At 43.4% G+C, this 20,432-nt stretch overlaps 1 protein-coding gene across 1 annotated transcript in view; it reads left to right on the top strand.

Annotated features, from left to right (window-relative positions):
* The window catches only part of LOC139413799 (plexin-A1-like), a 311,289-nt gene that overhangs the window by 105,426 nt on the left and 185,431 nt on the right, over positions 1-20,432 (top strand). Inside the window, exon 3 of the mRNA XM_071161567.1 lies at positions 18,574-18,714. Coding sequence (XP_071017668.1) covers positions 18,574-18,714 — 141 coding nt within the window. The remainder of the gene's footprint in view (positions 1-18,573; positions 18,715-20,432) is intronic.

The following is a 20,432-nucleotide window of genomic DNA, read 5'->3' as shown; positions in this document are numbered from 1 at the left end:
TGAGGGTAGAATGTTGTGCACAGACTTCTCCTTCACCCCCTTTGCCTTTCTCTCCTTCTATAGCAGTAACCACACCTTGAGCTAGGAGGTACGAAGAGTTAGGGCAAGAGCAAGATACGGAGAGAAAGAGGGGGTTATAGGAATCATTCCCTTGGGCAGATAGAGGGATGGGTGGGGCAGCTTGGCTTTCAGATATTGTAGAACCCTGATCAGGTTCCAACTGTTGGCCAAATGAAATGGTTGCCTGCTGCTTAAGTTATTGATTGATTAGATCTCTGTGTGTGTGTGTTTCAGAGAGAACAGCGCAGGTAGGTTGGTGGATGGAGGTAGATGGGTTCTCAACATAGACACACAGCACAAAGTTATAGCACACCATATAATATTATTTTACCGAAACCACATTATAAAACCCCATATAAATCCTATTACTTTCCTCATCGTGTTACCATTTAAATGTTTTGGTTTGTATTACATTCTATATTAAAATTCTATAATTTTGAGCACTAGCTTCCCATTGTATACAAAAAACGTTATTTATAAAACGGCTCGTAACACATTGATATTGTTGTGGTGGCTGCTGGTTATTTTGGGTCTAAGTTAGACTAGACAGCGTGGGTTTCCTATCTGAATCCTCTTGCCTCCAGTCAAGACAGAACATGCTTCACAAAGTTATTGACCTCTCTTTCCGTTTTGGCTGCACTCTTTATTGTTCCCCTCCTGTCTCTCTCGCTTTCTCACTCTCTCTCTCGCTGTCTCTCACTGTCTGCTTCTCTTTCGCTGTCTCTGCTTCTCTCTCACTGTCTCTGCTTCTCTCTCACTCTCTCTCCATCTCTCTCGGTTTTCTGTGGCTGTGATTTCCGTACTGGTCGGGATTATTCTCCCGTGTTTCTGGAAGGGAAAGATTTGTTGTAGAGTCGAGGGAGTGGGAAAGAAGGAAAATGTATTGGGGAGTCGGGGAAAAATGTATTGGGAAGTCGGGTAAAGATTTATTGGGGAGTGGGAAAGAGGGAAAGATTTATTGGGGAGTGGAAAAGAGGGAAAGATTTATTGGGTAGTCAAGGGAGTGGGAAAGAGGGAAAAATGTATTGAGGAGTCAAGGGAGTGAATGAGAGCAAAACAAAGTACAGGGAGAGAAGGGAAGAAAGCGGCATGGAGGGGAGAAAAGACTGAGCAGGGAGAGAGAGTTGGTTTTGGAATGAGCTGTGGTTTTGGAATGGCTTGGCCCACTTGGGGTTGACTTGGTGTGGTCTGGTGACAGAGTTGATCAAAACAAGAGTACAACGCTGAACACACAACACATGCAGTGGTAAACAATGTTGGATTCTTCTCCCGTTCCTTTTTCGTCCTGTTCCCCTTCTCTTCTTTTTCACTCCACCCTTCTGATTTTCCTCTGCATCCATCAGAATCCCTGGGAAAAGTGTGTATGCCATTCTGTAGCGGTATAGCGGATGTCTGCTTCTCTTAGAGCTATTAGTCACAACAGTGGCCATGTAATCACCACACACCCCACTCCCTGAGGAAGCCAATGAGAGTAGACCCCATTGAGATACATTATTTATATTTACTTCTATAGCAGCCCCTCAGTTAATACTGATCTAGATTGTACCAATCTTACGCTATGCTCCCATCCAGAAACACTTGTTTATGAATGTGTCATTACTGATCTAGGTGATATCCATTCCAGTCTATGTTAATATATTTCTACACATTGCCTATGGAACATGTGTGAGCTAGACATTCATGAATACAATAACACACTTAGCGAGTGGTGCCACTGTGTCGTCTTGTGTGTGTGTGTGTTCTCTCTAACGGTGCCAATGTAACTAGTGGTGTCTCATCTGTTGCCCCTCGATGCCTCTGCGGCTCTGCCCAACCTATGGTTTCTCTTTCCTGACTCTGATAAGGCCACATAGCCTAGCATCCAGAACAGCTAGCATAGCCCCCACTGGTTCTCTATGGTAGCCCAGCCAGCCTAGCTGCTAGCATAGCACCCACTGGTTTTCTATGGTAGCCCAACTAGCCTAGCCGCTAGCATGGCATCCACATGATAATGATGCCAGAGATGATGGCTTCCGTTTTCTGGTCCCTAACCGATTGTGCTATTGTGTGTTTTTTCGCGTTATTTGTAACTTACTTTGTACATAATGTTTCTGCCACTGTTTCTTATAACCAAAAATAGCTTCTATATTACTCATCTTGTACTGGAAGATTTTTTATTTAATGAGTCGGACGCAAAGGATTTACTTCAGGGACGTTTGTCGGGGTGCTTTGTAAGGATCCGACGGGGAGTGGATAATCTACCTTTAACATCGGTCCTATTAGCCAACGTACAATCATTGGATAATAAAATAGACAAACTACGATCATGTATATACTACTAATGGGACATAAAAAGTGTAATATCTTGTGTTTCACCGAGTTGTGGCTGAACGATGACATGAATAACATACAGCTGGCAGGTTATATACTGTATCGGCAGGATAGAACAGCCGCCTCCGGTAAGACCTGGGTTGACAGTCTATGTATATTTGTAAACAACAGCTGGTGCGCAAAATTTAATTACATCTTGAGGTTTTGCTTGCCTGAGGTAAAGCTGTAGACCACACCATTTACCAAGAGTGTTTATGTCTATATTCTTTGTAGCTGTCCATGTACCACCACAAACAAATGCTGGCACTAAGACTGCGGTCAATGAGCTGTATATTGCCAGGGACTTTAATGCAGGGAAACTTAAATCCATTTGGCCTAATTTCTACTAGCATTTTAAATGTGCAACCAGAGGGAAAAAAAATTCTAGACCACCTTTACTCCACACACAGAGATACGTACAAAGCTCTCCATTGCCCTCCATTTGGCAAATCTAACCATAATTCTATCCTCCTGATTACTGCTTACAAGTAAAAACTAAAGCAGGAATCAAATCAAATCAAATTTTATTTGTCACATACACATGGTTAGCATATGTAGCGAAATGCTTGTGCTTCTAGTTCCGACAATGCAGTAATAACCAACAAGTAATCTAGCTAACAATTCCAAAACTACTACCTTATAGACACAAGTGTAAAGGGATAAAGAATATGTACATAAAGATATATGAATGAGTGATGCAGAACGGCATAGGCAAGATGCAGTAGATGGTATTTATTATTTATTTGACCTTTATTTAACCAGGCAAGTCAGTTAAGAACAAATTCTTATTTTCAATGACGGCCTAGTGGGTTAACTGCCTGTTAACCAGCCTGCCTAACTGCCTGGGCAGAACGACAGATTTGTACCTTGTCAGCTCGGGGATATGAACTTGCAACCTTTCGGTTACTAGTCCAACGCTCTAACCACTAGGCTACCCTGTAGTATATACATATGAGATGAGGATGTAAACAAAGTGGCATAGTTAGTGGCTAGTGATACATGTATTACATAAAGATGCAGTAGATGATATAGAGTACAGTATATACATATACATATGAGATGAATAATGTAGGGTATGTAAACATTATATTAGCTAGCATTGTTTAAAGTGGCTAGTGATATATTTTACATCATTTCCCATCAATTCCCATTATTAAAGTGGCTGGAGTTGAGTCAGTGTGTAGGCAGCAGCCACTCAATGTTAGTGGTGGCTGTTTAACAGTCTGATGGCCTTGAGATAGAAGCTGTTTTTCAGTCTCTCGGTCCCAGCTTTGATGTACCTGTACTGACCTGACCTCGCCTTCTGGATGATAGCGGGGTGAACAGGCAGTGGCTCGGGTGGTTGTTGTCCTTGATGATCTTTATGGCCTTCCTGTGACATCGGGTGGTGTAGGTGTCCTGAAGGGCAGGTAGTTTGCCCCCGGTGATGCGTTGTGCGGACCTCACTACCCTCTGGAGAGCCTTACGGTTGTGGGCGGAGCAGTTGCCGTACCAGGCGGTGATACAGCCAGGATGCTCTCGATTGTGCATCTGTAGAAGTTTGTGAGTGCTTTTGGTGACAAGCCAAATTTCTTCAGCCTCCTGAGGTTGAAGAGGCGCTGCTGCGCCTTCTTCACGATGCTGTCTGTGTGGGTGGACCAATTCAGTTTGTCTGTGATGTGTACGCCGAGGAACTTAAAACTTACTACCCTCTCCACTACTGTTCCATCGATGTGGATAGGGGGGTGTTGACTCTGTCAATAAAAAAGTGGTCAGATGAAGCAGATGCTAAGCTACAGGACTGTTTTGCTAGCACAGACTGGAATATGTTCCGGGATTCTTCCGATGGCATTGAGGAGTACACCAATCAGTCACTGGCTTCATCAATAAGTGCATCAATGACGTCGTCCCCACAGTGACTGTACGTACATACCCCAACCAGAAGCCATGGATTACAGGCAACATCCGCACTGAGCTAAAGGTTAGAGCAGCCACTTTCAAGGATCGGGGCTCCAACTCAGAAGCATATAAGAAATCCCTCTATGCCCTCCGATGAACCATCAAACAGGCAAAGCATCAATACAGGACTAAGATCGAATCGTACTACACCGGCTCTGATGCTCATTGGATGTGGCAGGGCTTGCAAACGATTACAGACTACAAAGGGAATCACAGCTGAGAGCTGCCTAGTGACACGAGCCTACCAGACAAGCTACATTACTTATTTGCTCGCTTCGAGGCAAGTAACACTGCAACAAGCATTAGAGCACCAGCTGTTCCGGACGACTGTGTGATCACACTCTCCACAGCAGATGTGAGTAAGACCTTTAAACAAGTCAACATTCACAAGGCCGCAGGGCCAGACTGATTACCAGGACGTGTACTCCGAGCGTGTAACATTTTCAACCTCTCCCTGTTTGAGTCTGTAATACCAACATGTTTCAAGCAGACCACCATTATCCTTGTGACCAAGAAAACGAACGTAACCTGCCAAAATGTCTACTGACTCGTAATGCTCACGTCTGTAGCCATGAAGTGCTTTGAAAGGCTGGTCATGGCTCACATCAGCACCATTATCCCAGAAACTCTAGACCTACTCCAATTTGCATACCACCCCAACAGATGCACAGATGATGCAATCTCTATTGCACTCCACACTGTCCTTTCACACCTGGACAAAAGGAACACCTATGTAAGAATGCTATTCATTGACTACAGCTCAGCTTTCGACACCATATTACCCTCAAAGCTCATCACTAAGCGAAGGACCCTGGGACTGAATTCCTCCCTCTGCAACTGGATCCTGGACTTCCTGACGTGCCGCCCCCAAGTGGTAAGGGTAGGTAACACATTCGCCACGCTGATCCTCAACACTTGGGCCCCCCAAGGGTGCATGCTTAGGAGGGGTGTGTGCTTAGTCCCCTCCTCTACTCCCTTATCACTCATGACTGCATGGCCAGGCACGACTCCAACACCATTAGGTTTGTTGATGAGACAACAGTGGTAGGCCTGATCACCGACAATGATGAGACAGCCTATATGGAGGAGGTCAGAGACCTGGCCGTGTGGTGCCAGAATAACAACCTCTCCCTCAACGTGATCAAGACAAAGGAGATGATTGTGGACTACAGGAAAAGGAGGACCAAGCACGCCCCCATTCTCATCGACGAGGCTGTAGTGGAGCTGGTTGAGAGCCACGTCCACGTCACCAACAAACTATTATGGTCCAAACAAACCAAGATGGTCGTAAAGAGGGCACGACAAAGCCTATTCTAGACTGAAAAAATTTGGCATGGGTCTTCAGGTCCTCAAAAGTTTCTACAGCTGCACTGTCTAAAGCAGGGATCGTCTAAAGCAGGGGTGGGCAACTCCAGTGCTCGGGGGCCTGATTCGTGTCACAGTTTTGCCCCAGCCCCAGCTAACACACCGGAGTCCAATAATCACCTAATCATGATCTTCAATTTAAATTGCAATTTGATTAATCAGCTGTTTTTGCAAGGGATGGAGAAAAAGTGTGACACCAATCAGGCCCCCGAGGACTGGAGTTGCCCACCCCTGAGCTAGAGCATCCTGGTTGCATCACTGCCTGGTATGGCAACTGCTCGGCCTCCGACCGCAAGGCACTACAGAGGGTAGTGCGTACGGCCCAGTACATCACTGGGGCCAAGCTTCCTGCTATCCAGGACCTCTATTACCAGGCGATGTAAAAAAAAAAAGGCCTTAAAAATAGTCAGACTCCAGACACCCTAGTCACAGACAGTTCTCTCTGCTTCTACATGGCAAGCGGTACCGGAGCGCCAAGTCTAGGTCCAAAGGGCTTCTTAACAGCTTTTACCCCCAAGCCATAAGACTCCTGAACAGCTAATCAAATGGCTACTTGCATTGCCCCCCCCCCCCCCTCTACTTTAAGCTGCTGATACTCTCTGTTTCTTATCTTTGCGCTTTAACTCTACCTACATGTACATATTGCCTCAATTACCTCGATTGACCTGTGCCCCCGCACATTGACTCTTCACCGGTACCCCTGTATATATCTTCGCTATTGTTATTTTACTGCTGCTCTTTTCTTTGTTACTTTTATTTGCAATTTTTTACCTATCTTTTTTACTTAACACTTTTTCTTAAAGCTGCATTGTTGAGGGCTTGAAAGTAGACATTTCACTGTAAGGTCTACACCTGTAGTATTCAGTGCATGTGACAAATAATATTTGACTTGATTTCTAAGGCAGCCCAGTTAGCATAGCATTGCACCCATTTGCTGCTAGCATAGCACCCACCGGTGTTCTTTTTCCTTAATATTGAACACGCACCAGTTTGGAACCTATATTCTGTTTGTGTGCTGGAATCTTTTGGTTGTGCTCTGAACTTATGCATTGTGAAGAGCCTCTTTAAAATCTGTTCTGTGTGTGTGTGTGCAGCATGCATGTCGATGATTGAGTTAGTGTGATTTAGCTATCATTGGAAGTTGAAATGCGCTGCGTCGAAAGACTCACTACACATACTTAACGTCGGCGGGGGGGCATTTCATTTCAGAGGGAGCAAGGGAGGGATGCAAAGGAAAGTGGAAGGGGAGATGGAGAGGTGTTTACGGGGAACACGCGGAGTAAAAGCCATAATGTTGAAGGATAGTCATAATTTGCTGCCAAAACGTTTAGTGCTGCCGCTTCAGCGGTGGAGAGAGCCTTGTGTGTGTGTGTGTGCGCGCGCCCACCGGGATGTGCTTGGCCATGTGCTTGTCACACACACACACACACACACACACACACACACACACACACCCACACACACACCCACACACACACACACACACCCACACACACACAGTAGCTGGCTAAACCTGAGAGATGTGAAAATGAATACGTCCAATGTGTGTGTATGTGGAGCCTTTAAGATCCTGGCCCAAGTCATGTTACTGTGGCTCCTTTAAGATCCTGGCCCAAGTCATGTTACTGAGGCTCCTTTAAGATCCTGGCCCAAGTCATGTTACTGTGGCTCCTTCAAGATCCTGGCCCAAGTCATGTTACTGTGACTCCTTTAAGATCCTGGCCCAAGTCATGTTACTGTGACTCCTTTAAGATCCTGGCCCAAGTCATGTTACTGTGGCTCCTTTAAGAGCCTGGTCCTAGTCATGTTACTGTGGCTCCTTCAAGAGCCTGGCCCTAGTCATGTTACTGTGGCTCCTTCAAGAGCCTGGCCCAAGTCATGTTACTGTGACTCCTTTAAGATCCTGGCCCAAGTCATGTTACTGTGACTCCTTTAAGATCCTGGCCCAAGTCATGTTACTGTGGCTCCTTCAAGAGCCTGGCCCAAGTCATGTTACTGTGGCTCCTTTAAGAGCCTGGCCCAAGTCATGTTACTGTGGCTCCTTTAAGAGCCTGGCCCTAGTCATGTTACTGTGACTCATTTAAGAGCCTGGCCCTAGTCATGTTACTGTGGCTCCTTTAAGAGCCTGGCCCAAGTCATGTTACTGTGGCTCCTTTAAGAGCCTGGCCCTAGTCATGTTACTGTGGATTTGGGATTAATACTGTAGTTTTTAACCGCACCGGATGTGAAAGGCCACGTCCTTTATATATGAATAAAGAGATTGTGTGTGTTTGTGAACTTATTTATGTCTGTGTCGGCGATCCACACAGTGGTGGGTATAGATAAGAGGGGACCTTTTTGATTTACAGTGAGCCCTCTGTAAAACCTTTCTCTCTCTCTTTAGACAGATGCCTAGTATAAACTATACACAGCTGTGACTCACTATACACAGCTGAGACTCACATCAAGCAGCTATGGACTGAGCCATTGTATTTCTCCCTCCCATGTTCATATCCACAAGTAAATTCCATTGAATTGAAAAGGCTTTAATATTCCATTTACTTGCCAAAGTAATAGTATTTTGTTTGATTGATGAAGCGTTGGTTTATGGCTGGCACAGGAGTAGCCAGACTACACATGAGAAGCCTCTGAACAAGCATGTGAGAGGAGAGAAAAGAGGATGTTGACTTTTGGTCGCTTCACAGACCATAAGACTGTGTGTGTGTGTTCTCTCTTCATTGTCGGTAAAGCTCTGCCTGTCCTACTGTTTGTGTCTGAGGTGTTTTGGTGTGATCGTGTCGTCTGACCTACATGTTACGTGTGTGTGTGTGTGTGTGTGTGTGTACTGTCTGAGAGAAGTGGGACCGTAGAGGTTGTTCATCTGTAGTGCTGCCTCTGGTCTTTAGTCTTTGCTTCTCGCCACTCAGCCATACTAAAGAGATTGTGTGTGTGCTTGTGTGTGCTTGTGTGTGTTTGTGTGTGTGTGTGTGTGTGTGTGTGTGTGTGTGTGTGTGAGAGAGAGAGAGACTTATTTCGGCCAGTAAAAGCTGCGTCACATGTTAAATGTCCTATTAACCTACAGCTTCGATTGGGGTGGTGGCCACAAAAAAAATCTGAACTCATGAGGGGCTGCAGTTGCTCACAGAGAGAAAATTCAGTTTTACAGCTAATTTGCTGCAATTCTACACATTTTGCCACAGGGTGGAGAGAAATGTTTGCACTTTTTAATATGATTTCTGAGTGAGAGTGACTAACAAAATCAATGTGACCATGATTAGGCCTACTGCAAGTTAGATAGTTGGCCTCTAGACTAACTTACCAATCTATTTTTTTGCTGAGATGGGGTAATTTAGTGATTATCAGAGAGAAACTGCTGATGCAAAAAACATATTTCAAAATTGCACCTGTAGTCTACTATTCTGACTCTCACCAGTAAATTGAGTCCCACCCCCCTTTTGCAAGGGCTGTAATGGCTCACAGTGTTCTGCCACCTCAGTGAGTGATGCGTCTACTGCAGTTCTATGAAGCTCGGAGCAAGACTGGATGCAAGTAATTCAATTGTCTTTGAGTTCATCACTTAGAGGACGTGACTGAGTGATGGGAGATGAACAGAGTTGAGAGATGGTGAAAGGGAAAGAGGGATGTGAGACAAAATATTTGCATTTTTTATCTCCCTCTTTCCCGGCCTCCTTCCCTCGCCTGTTCAGTTTCATTGCTAAAACCACTATTGACTGCCTTCTCAAGTTCACATTGCTGTTTCGACATGGGCTGTGTTTCGACATGGGCTGTGTTTTAACATGGTCTGTGTCTGAATGCTCTGCCGTGGCCACTTTCCATCACCTCCCTTTCCTTGTCTCATTTCCTTGTCTCCCTTCGAGGGCTCACGCCAGCCATCAGTCAACCTCTCTCCTCTTGTACAGGGGACTGGAATTACCACCACTCTCCCATTCATTCCTTTCTTCCTCTCCTCCTTTGGTCTCAATTGTTCCTCTCAGAGCGGGATGTGCCACATCTCCACTTCATTTTCACCTTGTAACATCAAAGGGTGGAATGTGCCTGATCTGCTATTATGCTTGGAGAGACCCAGTTATGTCAAGACTGTGCTCCAGTCAGGGGAGCAGGAGAGGGGATTGCAAGGGATTGGACAAATGTGTGTGCACAAGTGTATTAGGTGTGTGTGGTTTCTCTGCGTGAGCGTGTTTCCGCAAGTTTGTCTGTGGCTCCTGAACTAGCTATCTTCCCCACTTCCTTTTGTAACATCAAAGAAGTTTGGGACGCCATGCAGCTCGAAAAAATTACACCTACAGAGAACCAGACTGTCAGTAGCCCCATAGCAAAGACTGAGGACACACACACACACACGCACACACATGCATACAGTCTACCAGTTGTCTCAGTAGTGTGTTGTACTGTAGGTAGGTGGTGTTTAAATATACAGGAACCTGTCAGGGAAAGCTGGGCTGCATCCTCAATGACACCTTATTCCATAAATAGTACACTCTGAACCCTGATCAAAAGTAGTGCACTACATAGGGACTTCTCTGGATGAAGGCACAATGGATGACTCATAGGCTAGAGGCAAAATTTCAGTCTGCGTCCAAAATGGTACCCTATATAGTGTACTACTTTTGACCTACACCCATAGGGCTCTGGTCAACAGTGCACAACAGTGCACTATATATGGAATAGGGTCACATCCATTGTCTAAAAGCCATGCCAAATGCAGAAATTATACCTGCTGTCCATACTCCTAAAACAATTAGGTTTTAAATACTGAATGGCTAAGCGCTGTACATTTTTCAAGGTTTTTGGAAGTTTGAATCAGATGAAGGAAAGTAGACGAGAAGAGGGGACCAGTTAAGACTGTTGAGGAACACCCCTAAGTTTTCTCCAATAGCGCCACAGTATGCATGTCATATGACAGGGGTGAGTTAATTTTGATGCATTCACTCTGGCAGCTTTCATTCAATACTGACAGCAGGTGCCTTATCACTCCCTCAGTGCTTATCAGAATGCCAATGTCTTATGTTTATCTAGTCCTACCAGGTGTTTTTGAAAGGAGTTAACAATGAGGGTGAAGATGGGATTAATCTATAGATAGCTCAGTGTCACATACACTATTTGTAGACAGGGAACCTCTGCCTCTCAGTATCCTTCTCTTCCTTTCTCTACAATTATCAAGTTATTTTCAATTGAAACCACTGAGCTTATGCTCCTCCTTACATATTCTCTGAAACCAACAGACACTCAAAGTCAGAAAGACACAATGGAAAAACTGTAGTGATAATTATCGACCGTCTCCTGGTTGCATGCAGGCTATTGTATCGATGGCCTCCCTGCACTGGTATAAACCTACACACCATGTTAAATGTGTCTCTCTTAATTATTAGAATGCCTCTGTCTGCTCAGGAGAATAGCTTGTCTTAATTCAATTAGCCAAATGTTGCTTATGTTTCAAACTCACCCTTTTCCCCCCTCCCTCCTTTAGTCTCTCACCCCCCCTGCCCTCCCATTCTCTTGCTTGCTATCTCTAATACCAGATAGACAGTGTGTAAAAAAAAAATGATAATAAACCTACATTTTTAAAATAATTTATTCTCTGAAAACTATTTTCAATATAGAGTTATTATCAGCATTATTTAGCAGATTAGGTTGTTTTTGTGGTATTAAACCAGTGATCTTGCCAACAACCTTCAGCAAGAATATGAGCAATTTGGAGTTATTGACTATGAAAAAGGTGGGAATTGTGTCCCCCTTGTCTAATTTAATTGCTATGTTTACTGTCAATATAGTATTACAAATATTTGTTAAGAATTTATTTCAGAAAAAAATGATGTTCGACGAGGAAGAGCTGTTGACATACAGTATACAGTGCATTCGAAAAATATTCAGCCCCCTTTTTCCACATTTTGTTATGTTACAGCCTTATTTTAAAATGGATTAAATACAACAAATCTTAATCAATCTACACAACACCCCATAATGACAAAGTGAAAACAGATTTTTAGAAATGTTTGCACATTTATTTAAAAAACAAACAGAAATTGCTGATTTGTGTAAGTATTCAGACCCTTTGTAATTAGATTTGAAATTGAGCTCAGGTGCATCCAATTTCAATTGTTCATCCTTGAGATGTTTCTGCAACTTGAGTCCACCCGTGGGAAATTCAATTGAATAGACATGATTTGGAAAGGTGCACACCTGTCTATATAAAGTCCCACAGTTGAATGTGCATATCCGAGCAAAAACCAAGCCATGAGGTCGAAGAGCTTCGAGACAGAATTGTGTCGAGGCACAGAACTGGGGAAGGGTACCAAAAAATGTATGCAGCATTGAAGGTCCCCAAGAACACAGAGGCTTCCATCATTCTTAAATTGAACAAGTTTGGAATCACCAAGACACTTCCTAGAGCTGACCGCTTGGCCAAACTGAGCAATCGAGGTAGGACGTGCCGATGGTGACTCTGACATAGCTCTAGAGTTCCTCTGTGGAGATGGGAGAACCTTCCAGATAGACAACCATCTCTGCGCACTCCACAATTCCGGCCTTTACGGTAGAGTGGCCAGACGGAAGCCACTCCTCAGTAAAAGGCACATGACAGCCCGCTTGGAGTTTGACAAAAGGCATCTAAAGGACTCTGACCATGAGAAACAAGATTCTGTAGGCTGATGAAAACAAGATTGAACTCTTCGGCCTGAATGCCAAGTGTCACGTCTGGAGGAGGTATGGCATCATCCCTATGGTGAAGCATCATGCTGTTGGGATTTTTTCATCGGCAGGGATTGATAGACTAGTCAGGATCATGGGAAAGATGCACAAAGTACAAAGGGATCCTTGATGAAAACCTGCTTCAGAGCACTCAGGACCTCAGACTTGGGGCTAATGTTCGCCTTCCAACAGGACAACGACCTTAAGCATACAGCCAAGACAACGCAGGAGTGGCTTCGGAACAAGTCTCTGATTGTCTTTGAGTGGCCCAGCCAAAGCCAGGACTTGAACCCGATCTAACATCTCTGGAGAGACCTGAAAACAGATGTGCAGTGACGCTCCCCATCCAATCTGACAGAGCTTGAGAGGATCTGCAGAAAATAATGGGAGAAACTCGCTAAATACAGGTTTGCCAAGCTTGTAGCGTCATCACACTCAAGACTCGAGGCTGTAATCGCTGCCAAAGGTGCTTCAGCAAAGTACTAGGGTCAAAATACTTATGTAAATGCAAAATATCAGGGTTTGTTTTCAATATAAATTAGCAACATTTTCTAAAAAACTGTTTTTGCTTTGTCATTATGATATTGTGTGTAGATTGATGAGGGAAACAAATTATTTTAGAATAAGGCTGTAATGTAACAAAATGTGGAAAAAGGTCAAGGGATCTGAATACTTTCCGAATGCACTGCCCCATATTTTGTTTCAGCCTGATTTCTAAATTGATAAAAATTGATTTTCTCACCCATCTACATACACAAAATACCCCATAATGCCAAAATAAACAAAATGTTTTTAGAAATGTTTGCAAATTCATTGAAAATACCTAAATATCTCATTTACATGACTATTCACACAGTCAGGACTTTGTAGAAGTAGACTTTGTAGAAGTACTTTGGCAGCGATTACAACTTTGAGTCATTCTGGGTAAGTCTCTAAGAGCTTTCCACACCTGGATTATGCAACATTTGCCCATTTATTCCTTAAAACATTATTCAAGTTCTGTCAAATTGGTTGTTGATCATTGTTATACAACCATTTCCGGGTCTAGTCATAGATTTTCAAGTAGATTTAAGTAAAAACTCACTCAGAAATATTTACTGTCTTCTTGGTAAGCAACTCCAGTGTAGTTTTGGCCTTGTGTTTTAGGTTAGTGTCCTGCTGAAAGGTGAATTTATATCCCAGTGTCTGGTGGAAAGCAGACTGAACCAGGTTTTGCTCCAGGATTATGCCTATGCTTAGCTCCATTCCGTTTATTTTTTATCCTGAAAAACTCACCAGTCCTTACCAATTACAAGCATACTCATAGCATGATGCAGTTACTTGAAAATATGTCATTCGATTCGGTCTTCTGTTGCAAAATTGGAAATTAGTTTTTTTTACATTGGATAAAGTACTGTAGAGACTCAGAGCTAAATATATATATATATCTATATATATATATATATATCTATATATATCTATATATATATATATATATATATATATATATATATATATATATATATATATATATATATATATATATATATATATATATATATGTGTGTCATACAGTGGTTGCTCAACTAAAAGTTTAGAGATTATGCTGCGGGTTTTAGGGGTAATTTGTGGTTTAGTACGGTGCCCTGCATCACTGCTCCAGACCAGCGCAAGGGGGAGTTAGAGCACTGATTATGCTTACTTGAAAATACTCTTTCAAAATAAATGGAAGAGGCAAGTTGAAGGGTTAAAAGACAGCATTCAGAGGTCAAGACAGTACTGCTCTAATACAAGCGCGTAGTACATCCCGTGCCAGCCATGACCAGGAGACCCATGAGGCGACACGCAATTGGCCCAGCGTCGTCCGGATTAGGGGAATGTTTGGCCGGATGGGATGTCCTTGTCCAAAAAATAGACAAGGTGAGCTTTTGGTTTCTCTCACTCTCCAAAATAACTCTATTTTTTAAACTAAGCAAATAGTATTATTATTATTAACCCTGCATTATAATTAAATAAAAGCCCCTTAGGGCAAATCTGATCTGTGAGAATAACGAAAATTGCCCCTTAGATGTTAATTTAAAATCCTCCAGTCCTCTAAATGTAATTATTGGCGGAGAGTCAAGTCAGTGGAAAAAATATTTTTAGATATACTGTAGGTCTACCGTAGGCGACATGAGTTTCCCTAGTGTTGAATAGTGTGCTGTTAAAAGTAGGTCTTATTTATTTAACCTTTTCTTTTACTTCTCCCTTCTCTCGGTTCTGGGCAGGCAGGGAGGGTGGCTTCAGCTCTCGCTCGAACTCAGATCCCCACATCTCCATGTCACCTGGGTTGCGCCCGACCGGCTCCATCCCCCCTTTCCCCATTAGGCACACACGCATGGCGCACTCCCTTTCCCCGTTAGGCACATCCACATGGCACACCCCCTTTCCCCGTTAGGCACATCCACATGGCACACTCCCTTTCCCGTTAGGCACATCCGCATGGCACACCCCCTTTCCCGTTAGGCACATCCGCATGGCACACCCCCTTTCCCGTTAGGCACATCCGCATGGCACACCCCCTTTCCCGTTAGGCATATCCGCATGGCACACCCCCTTTCCCGTTAGGCACATCCGCATGGCACACCCCCTTTCCCGCTAGGCACATCCGCATGGCACACCCCCTTTCCCGTTAGGCACATCTGCATGGCACACCCCTTTTCCCGTTAGGCACATCCGCATGGCACACCCCCTTTCCCGTTAGGCACATCCGCATGGCACACCCCCTTTCCCGTTAGGTATGGCCGCATGGCACACCCCCATGTATTATTAAATGGTAAAGCGTTTGAATTTTAGAGAATTGTATGTGTTCAATTATTTGTGACATTGTCATTTAAAGCATGTTGAAGTTAGAAGCAATATAATTTGAAACAATGGTTTATCCACGTGGGGTCAACTATTTCAGAGACAAGCATGGGGACTGGTCTTGATAAATGAATGAGATTTTTATTTTCACTGAATCTCTGTTTGGGTATTGGTTAGACTACTATTAGGGTGTGTAAATGTTATGCTCTTAATAGTTTAGACTACTCCCAACCGGTCACGTTGTACAGCACCATTTTTTCCTAATGGAAGCCCTGATGGTTTAATTTTTCGTTTTTCTTGGAATAGAAACACCATAATATTAATCAAATGAATTAAACTACATTTCTTAAAATCAATCTCATATACTATGTTCTTACAAAAAAAGCTTTTAAATTCTCTAATACAGCCAATATTCTCAAAGATGCATTAACAGAAACAATGGCTGACAATTAAATAACGTGCCATAGACTTCTGCGGCAGCACGCAAGGTGTTCTGCAGTATGACACAACTTTTACAGGCGGAACCACTGCACTTGAGGAACAATGGGAAAGTCATTCTGCTTTGAAAGTTGATAAACTTGTAACGCCGCTATTGCGAAAATGGCCCTTGAATATTTTGGTACACCTACTGGAGAGCTCTTCTTTGTCTAAACCTATTCAGCACCGTTCACTCCCTCTTAAACCTTAGCCCCACCCATCTCTTTACAGATTCACATGTGAGGTCATGTACTAAACAGAGGGAATACGGTAGTGTAGTAAACAACCAAAGATTTCAAGACTAAACGTGGTGAAAGTAGTAGCCTACAATAAGGAAAAACTCCAGGTAAAAATACACTTAATCTAGTCCTTTGCCTATACCCTAATCTGACTTTGGTGCAGGTCATGTTGTTCTTTATTTGTCACATGCACAGGATACAGGTGTAAACGGTACAGTGAAATGGGTACTTGCATATTTGTATAGTAGCAATATCAATAATAGAAAGTGTCCGGATAACAATATTTTAGAATTGTTAGATGATGCTTACCCAGACACACTTGTTTAAATTCATGGGTCATGTGAAAGAAATGCTATAACCACCCCCCAGCCACATCTAGCTAAGTGGACGGGTCACTATTATCTAGACATGTACACATGTTCATGAAATACAGTAGGTGGCCGTAATCACCCCCAGACACACCGGGCAAACTTGATGGGTCATGTAATCATCTGCTGAAGTTGAGTCTTTTGTTTAGACGCTAAACAATGAACCATAATCCCAACCAATACTACTAACAATACAAACACATTGTCATAGCTAGCCACATGAAATATGAAATACTGTAGTGTGAATCTGCAGGTACAGTGCCTTGCGAAAGTATTCGGCCCCCTTGAACTTTGCGACCTTTTGCCACATTTCAGGCTTCAAACATAAAGATATAAAACTGTATTTTTTTGTGAAGAATCAACACCAAGTGGGACACAATCATGAAGTGGAACGACATTTATTGGATATTTCAAACTTTTTTAACAAATCAAAAACTGAAAAATTGGGCGTGCAAAATTATTCAGCCCCTTTACTTTCAGTGCAGCAAACTCTCTCCAGAAGTTCAGTGAGGATCTCTGAATGATCCAATGTTGACCTAAATGACTAAGGATGATAAATACAATCCACCTGTGTGTAATCAAGTCTCCGTATAAATGCACCTGCACTGTGATAGTCTCAGAGGTCCGTCAAAAGCGCAGAGAGCATCATGAAGAACAAGGAACACACCAGGCAGGTCCGAGATACTGTTGTGAAGAAGTTTAAAGCCGGATTTGGATACAAAAAGATTTCCCAAGCTTTAAACATCCCAAGGAGCACTGTGCAAGCGATAATATTGAAATGGAAGGAGTATCAGACCACTGCAAATCTACCAAGACCTGGCCGTCCCTCTAAACTTTCAGCTCATACAAGGAAAAGACTGATCAGAGATGCAGCCAAGAGGCCCATGATCACTCTGGATGAACTGCAGAGATCTACAGCTGAGGTGGGAGACTCTGTCCATAGGACAACAATCAGTCGTATATTGCACAAATCTGGCCTTTATGGAAGAGTGACAAGAAGAAAGCCATTTCTTAAAGATATCCATAAAAAGTGTCGTTTAAAGTTTGCCACAAGCTACCTGGGAGACACACCAAACATGTGGAAGAAGGTGCTCTGGTCAGATGAAACCAAAATTGAACTTTTTGGCAACAATGCAAAACGTTATGTTTGGCGTAAAAGCAACACAGCTGAACACACCATCCCCACTGTCAAACATGGTGGTGGCAGCATCATGGTTTGGGCCTGCTTTTCTTCAGCAGGGACAGGGAAGATGGTTAAAATTGATGGGAAGATGGATGGAGCCAAATACAGGACCATTCTGGAAGAAAACCTGATGGAGTCTGCAAAAGACCTGAGACTGGGACGGAGATTTGTCTTCCAACAAGACAATGATCCAAAACATAAAGCAAAATCTACAATGGAATGGTTCAAAAATAAACATATCCAGGTGTTAGAATGGCCAAGTCAAAGTCCAGACCTGAATCCAATCGAGAATCTGTGGAAAGAACTGAAAACTGCTGTTCACAAATGCTCTCCATCCAACCTCACTGAGCTCGAGCTGTTTTGCAAGGAGGAATGGGAAAAAAATTCAGTCTCTCGATGTGCAAAACTGATAGAGACATACCCCAAGCGACTTACAGCTGTAATCGCAGCAAAAGGTGGCGCTACAAAGTATTAACTTAAGGGGGCTGAATAATTTTGCACGCCCAATTTTTCAGTTTTTGATTTGTTAAAAAAGTTTGAAATATCCAATAAATGTCGTTCCACTTCATGTATGTGTCCCACTTGTTGTTGATTCTTCACAAAAAAATACAGTTTTATATCTTTATGTTTGAAGCCTGAAATGTGGCAAAAGGTCGCAAAGTTCAAGGGGGCCGAATACTTTCGCAAGGCACTGTATATGTCAACCAGCCTTCCTCCAAAGGACCATTCTATGGATTACATTTTGTAAAATTCCCCAAAATCATGATCTTTCTTTGTCGTGGTTTGGTGAGGAATCACTCCTGTCCAGATATAACCTCTGGTATAGTGTAGTTATCAAACGTGCTACACTTTTAACAAATCACAAAGGACCATAGATCTCCTATAGGAGCATATATTTGACTTTTGTTCTCACAATAATCCATCCCCATCTGTCTTTTATCCAAAGCAACGTATAGTTCAGTGAGTGCATACATTTTATGTGACCCTAGTGGGAATTCATCTTTGGGGTTGCAAGAGCAAAACTACCCAACTGAGCAACACAGGACAAGTATGTAACCTACCATCTTTCTGTGTCTCTGTCTAGATCCTGGTTAACTCAGTGAGTCCCACGCATCCTGCTCTGCTCTATGAGAACCTGGTTGTGAGTGATGGCTTCAGCCCCATCCTTCGAGACCTGCTCTTCTCTCCTGACCTCCAGCACATCTACATACTCTCCGACAAACAGGTAAGACAGATGCACACAGGCATGCACATTGGCACATATGCACAAAAGCATGCGAGCACGCACACTCGCTCCAGCACATCAAACTCACCGACAAATATGTATTGCACACTCACACACAGATGGGCGTACACACACACACACACACACACCTCAGACAGCATATCTAAATAAAGACTTTGGCAGGTGTCAACAGGGGACCAACGATGCCTCATTAGTACACACACACAAAAACCTTCCGTCCCACCAAATACACCTTTAATTAGATCTTGCCATTTGACCCAGGTCCCCACAAACCACCGTCCCCACAAATCATGGCCCCTACAAACCATGGTCACCCATGTCGCACACATGCACACCAGGGGAATGGGCAAATGCCAGGTGTATTCCATGTAGAGACCTGGTCATTTACAGCCCCGCCGCTGGATAGGCTGTCTAAAGATTGGAAGCTTGTGGCTGTGTGTCGCCTCCAATGTTGCAGCTGACACCCAATTTACCACTCAATAGTACAGGGGAAAGAAGCAGGAGAGTGCGAGGTAGACTGGGAGAGGCAAAGAGGGAGAAAGAGGAGTCCATAATGCATCTGTATGAAATGTGTGAATGTGTCCATTCACAATGTGATTTTCTGGATTTTTCATAGTTGAAGTGTACCTATGATTAAAATTACAGGCCTCTCTTATCTTTTTAAGTGGGAGAACTTGCACAATTGGTGGCTGACTAAATACTTTTTTGCCCCACTGTAGATACTTTTGTACCTGTTTCCTCCAGCATATTCACAAGGTCCTTTGCTGTTGTTCTGCATTTGATTTGCACTTTTCGCACCAACGTACATTCATCTCTAGGAGAGAGAACGTGTCTCCTTCCTGAGAGGTATGACGGTTCCGTGGCCCCATGGTGTTGAATCTCGTGTACTATTGTTTGTACACATGAACGTGGTACCTTCAGGCATTTGGAAATTGCTCCCAAGGATGAACCAGACTTGTGGAGGTCTACAATTATTTTTCTGAGGTCTTGGCTGATTTCTTTCGTTTTTCCCATGATGTCAAGCAGAGAGGCACTGTGTGTGAAGGTAGGCCTTGAAATACATCCACAGGTACACCTACAATTGACTCAAATGATGTCAATTAGCCTATCAGAAGCTTCTAAAGCCATGATATCATTTTCTGGAATTTTCCAAGCTGTTCAAAGGCACAGTCAACTTAGCGTATGTAAACTTCTGACCCACTGGAATTGTGATACAGTGAATTATAAGTGAAATAATCTGTCTGTAAACTAATGTTGGAAAAATTACTTGTGTCATGCACAAAGTAGATGTTCTAACCGACTTGCCAAATCTATAGTTTGTTAACAAGAAATTTGTGGAGTGGTTTAAAAACAAATTTTAATGACTCCAACCTAAATGCATGTAAACTTCCGACTTCAACTGTAGATCCTATTGGTGCACATTCTTTCTCTCTCGCGCGTTCTCTCTCACTCTCTCGCTCCCACACTCACTCTTTCGCTCTCTCTCTCTCGCACTCTCTCTCTCACTCTCTCGCTCTCACGCTCACTCTTTCACTCTCTCTCTCGCTCTCTCTCTCTCGCACTCTCTCACTCTCTGTCTCACGCTCTCTCTCGATCTCTCACACACCACTCCACCCCACCCAAACATCTCAATGCCCTACTTTGATCCTCATTAACAGAGACCAGGTGGGTTAAGCAGAGGGGCGCTGAAGGGTGTT

The sequence above is a fragment of the Oncorhynchus clarkii genome, chromosome 7 (assembly GCF_045791955.1).
Source record: "Oncorhynchus clarkii lewisi isolate Uvic-CL-2024 chromosome 7, UVic_Ocla_1.0, whole genome shotgun sequence".
NCBI classification, from domain to species: Eukaryota; Metazoa; Chordata; class Actinopteri; order Salmoniformes; family Salmonidae; genus Oncorhynchus; species Oncorhynchus clarkii.
This window is presented reverse-complemented; position numbering and strand designations above follow the sequence as displayed.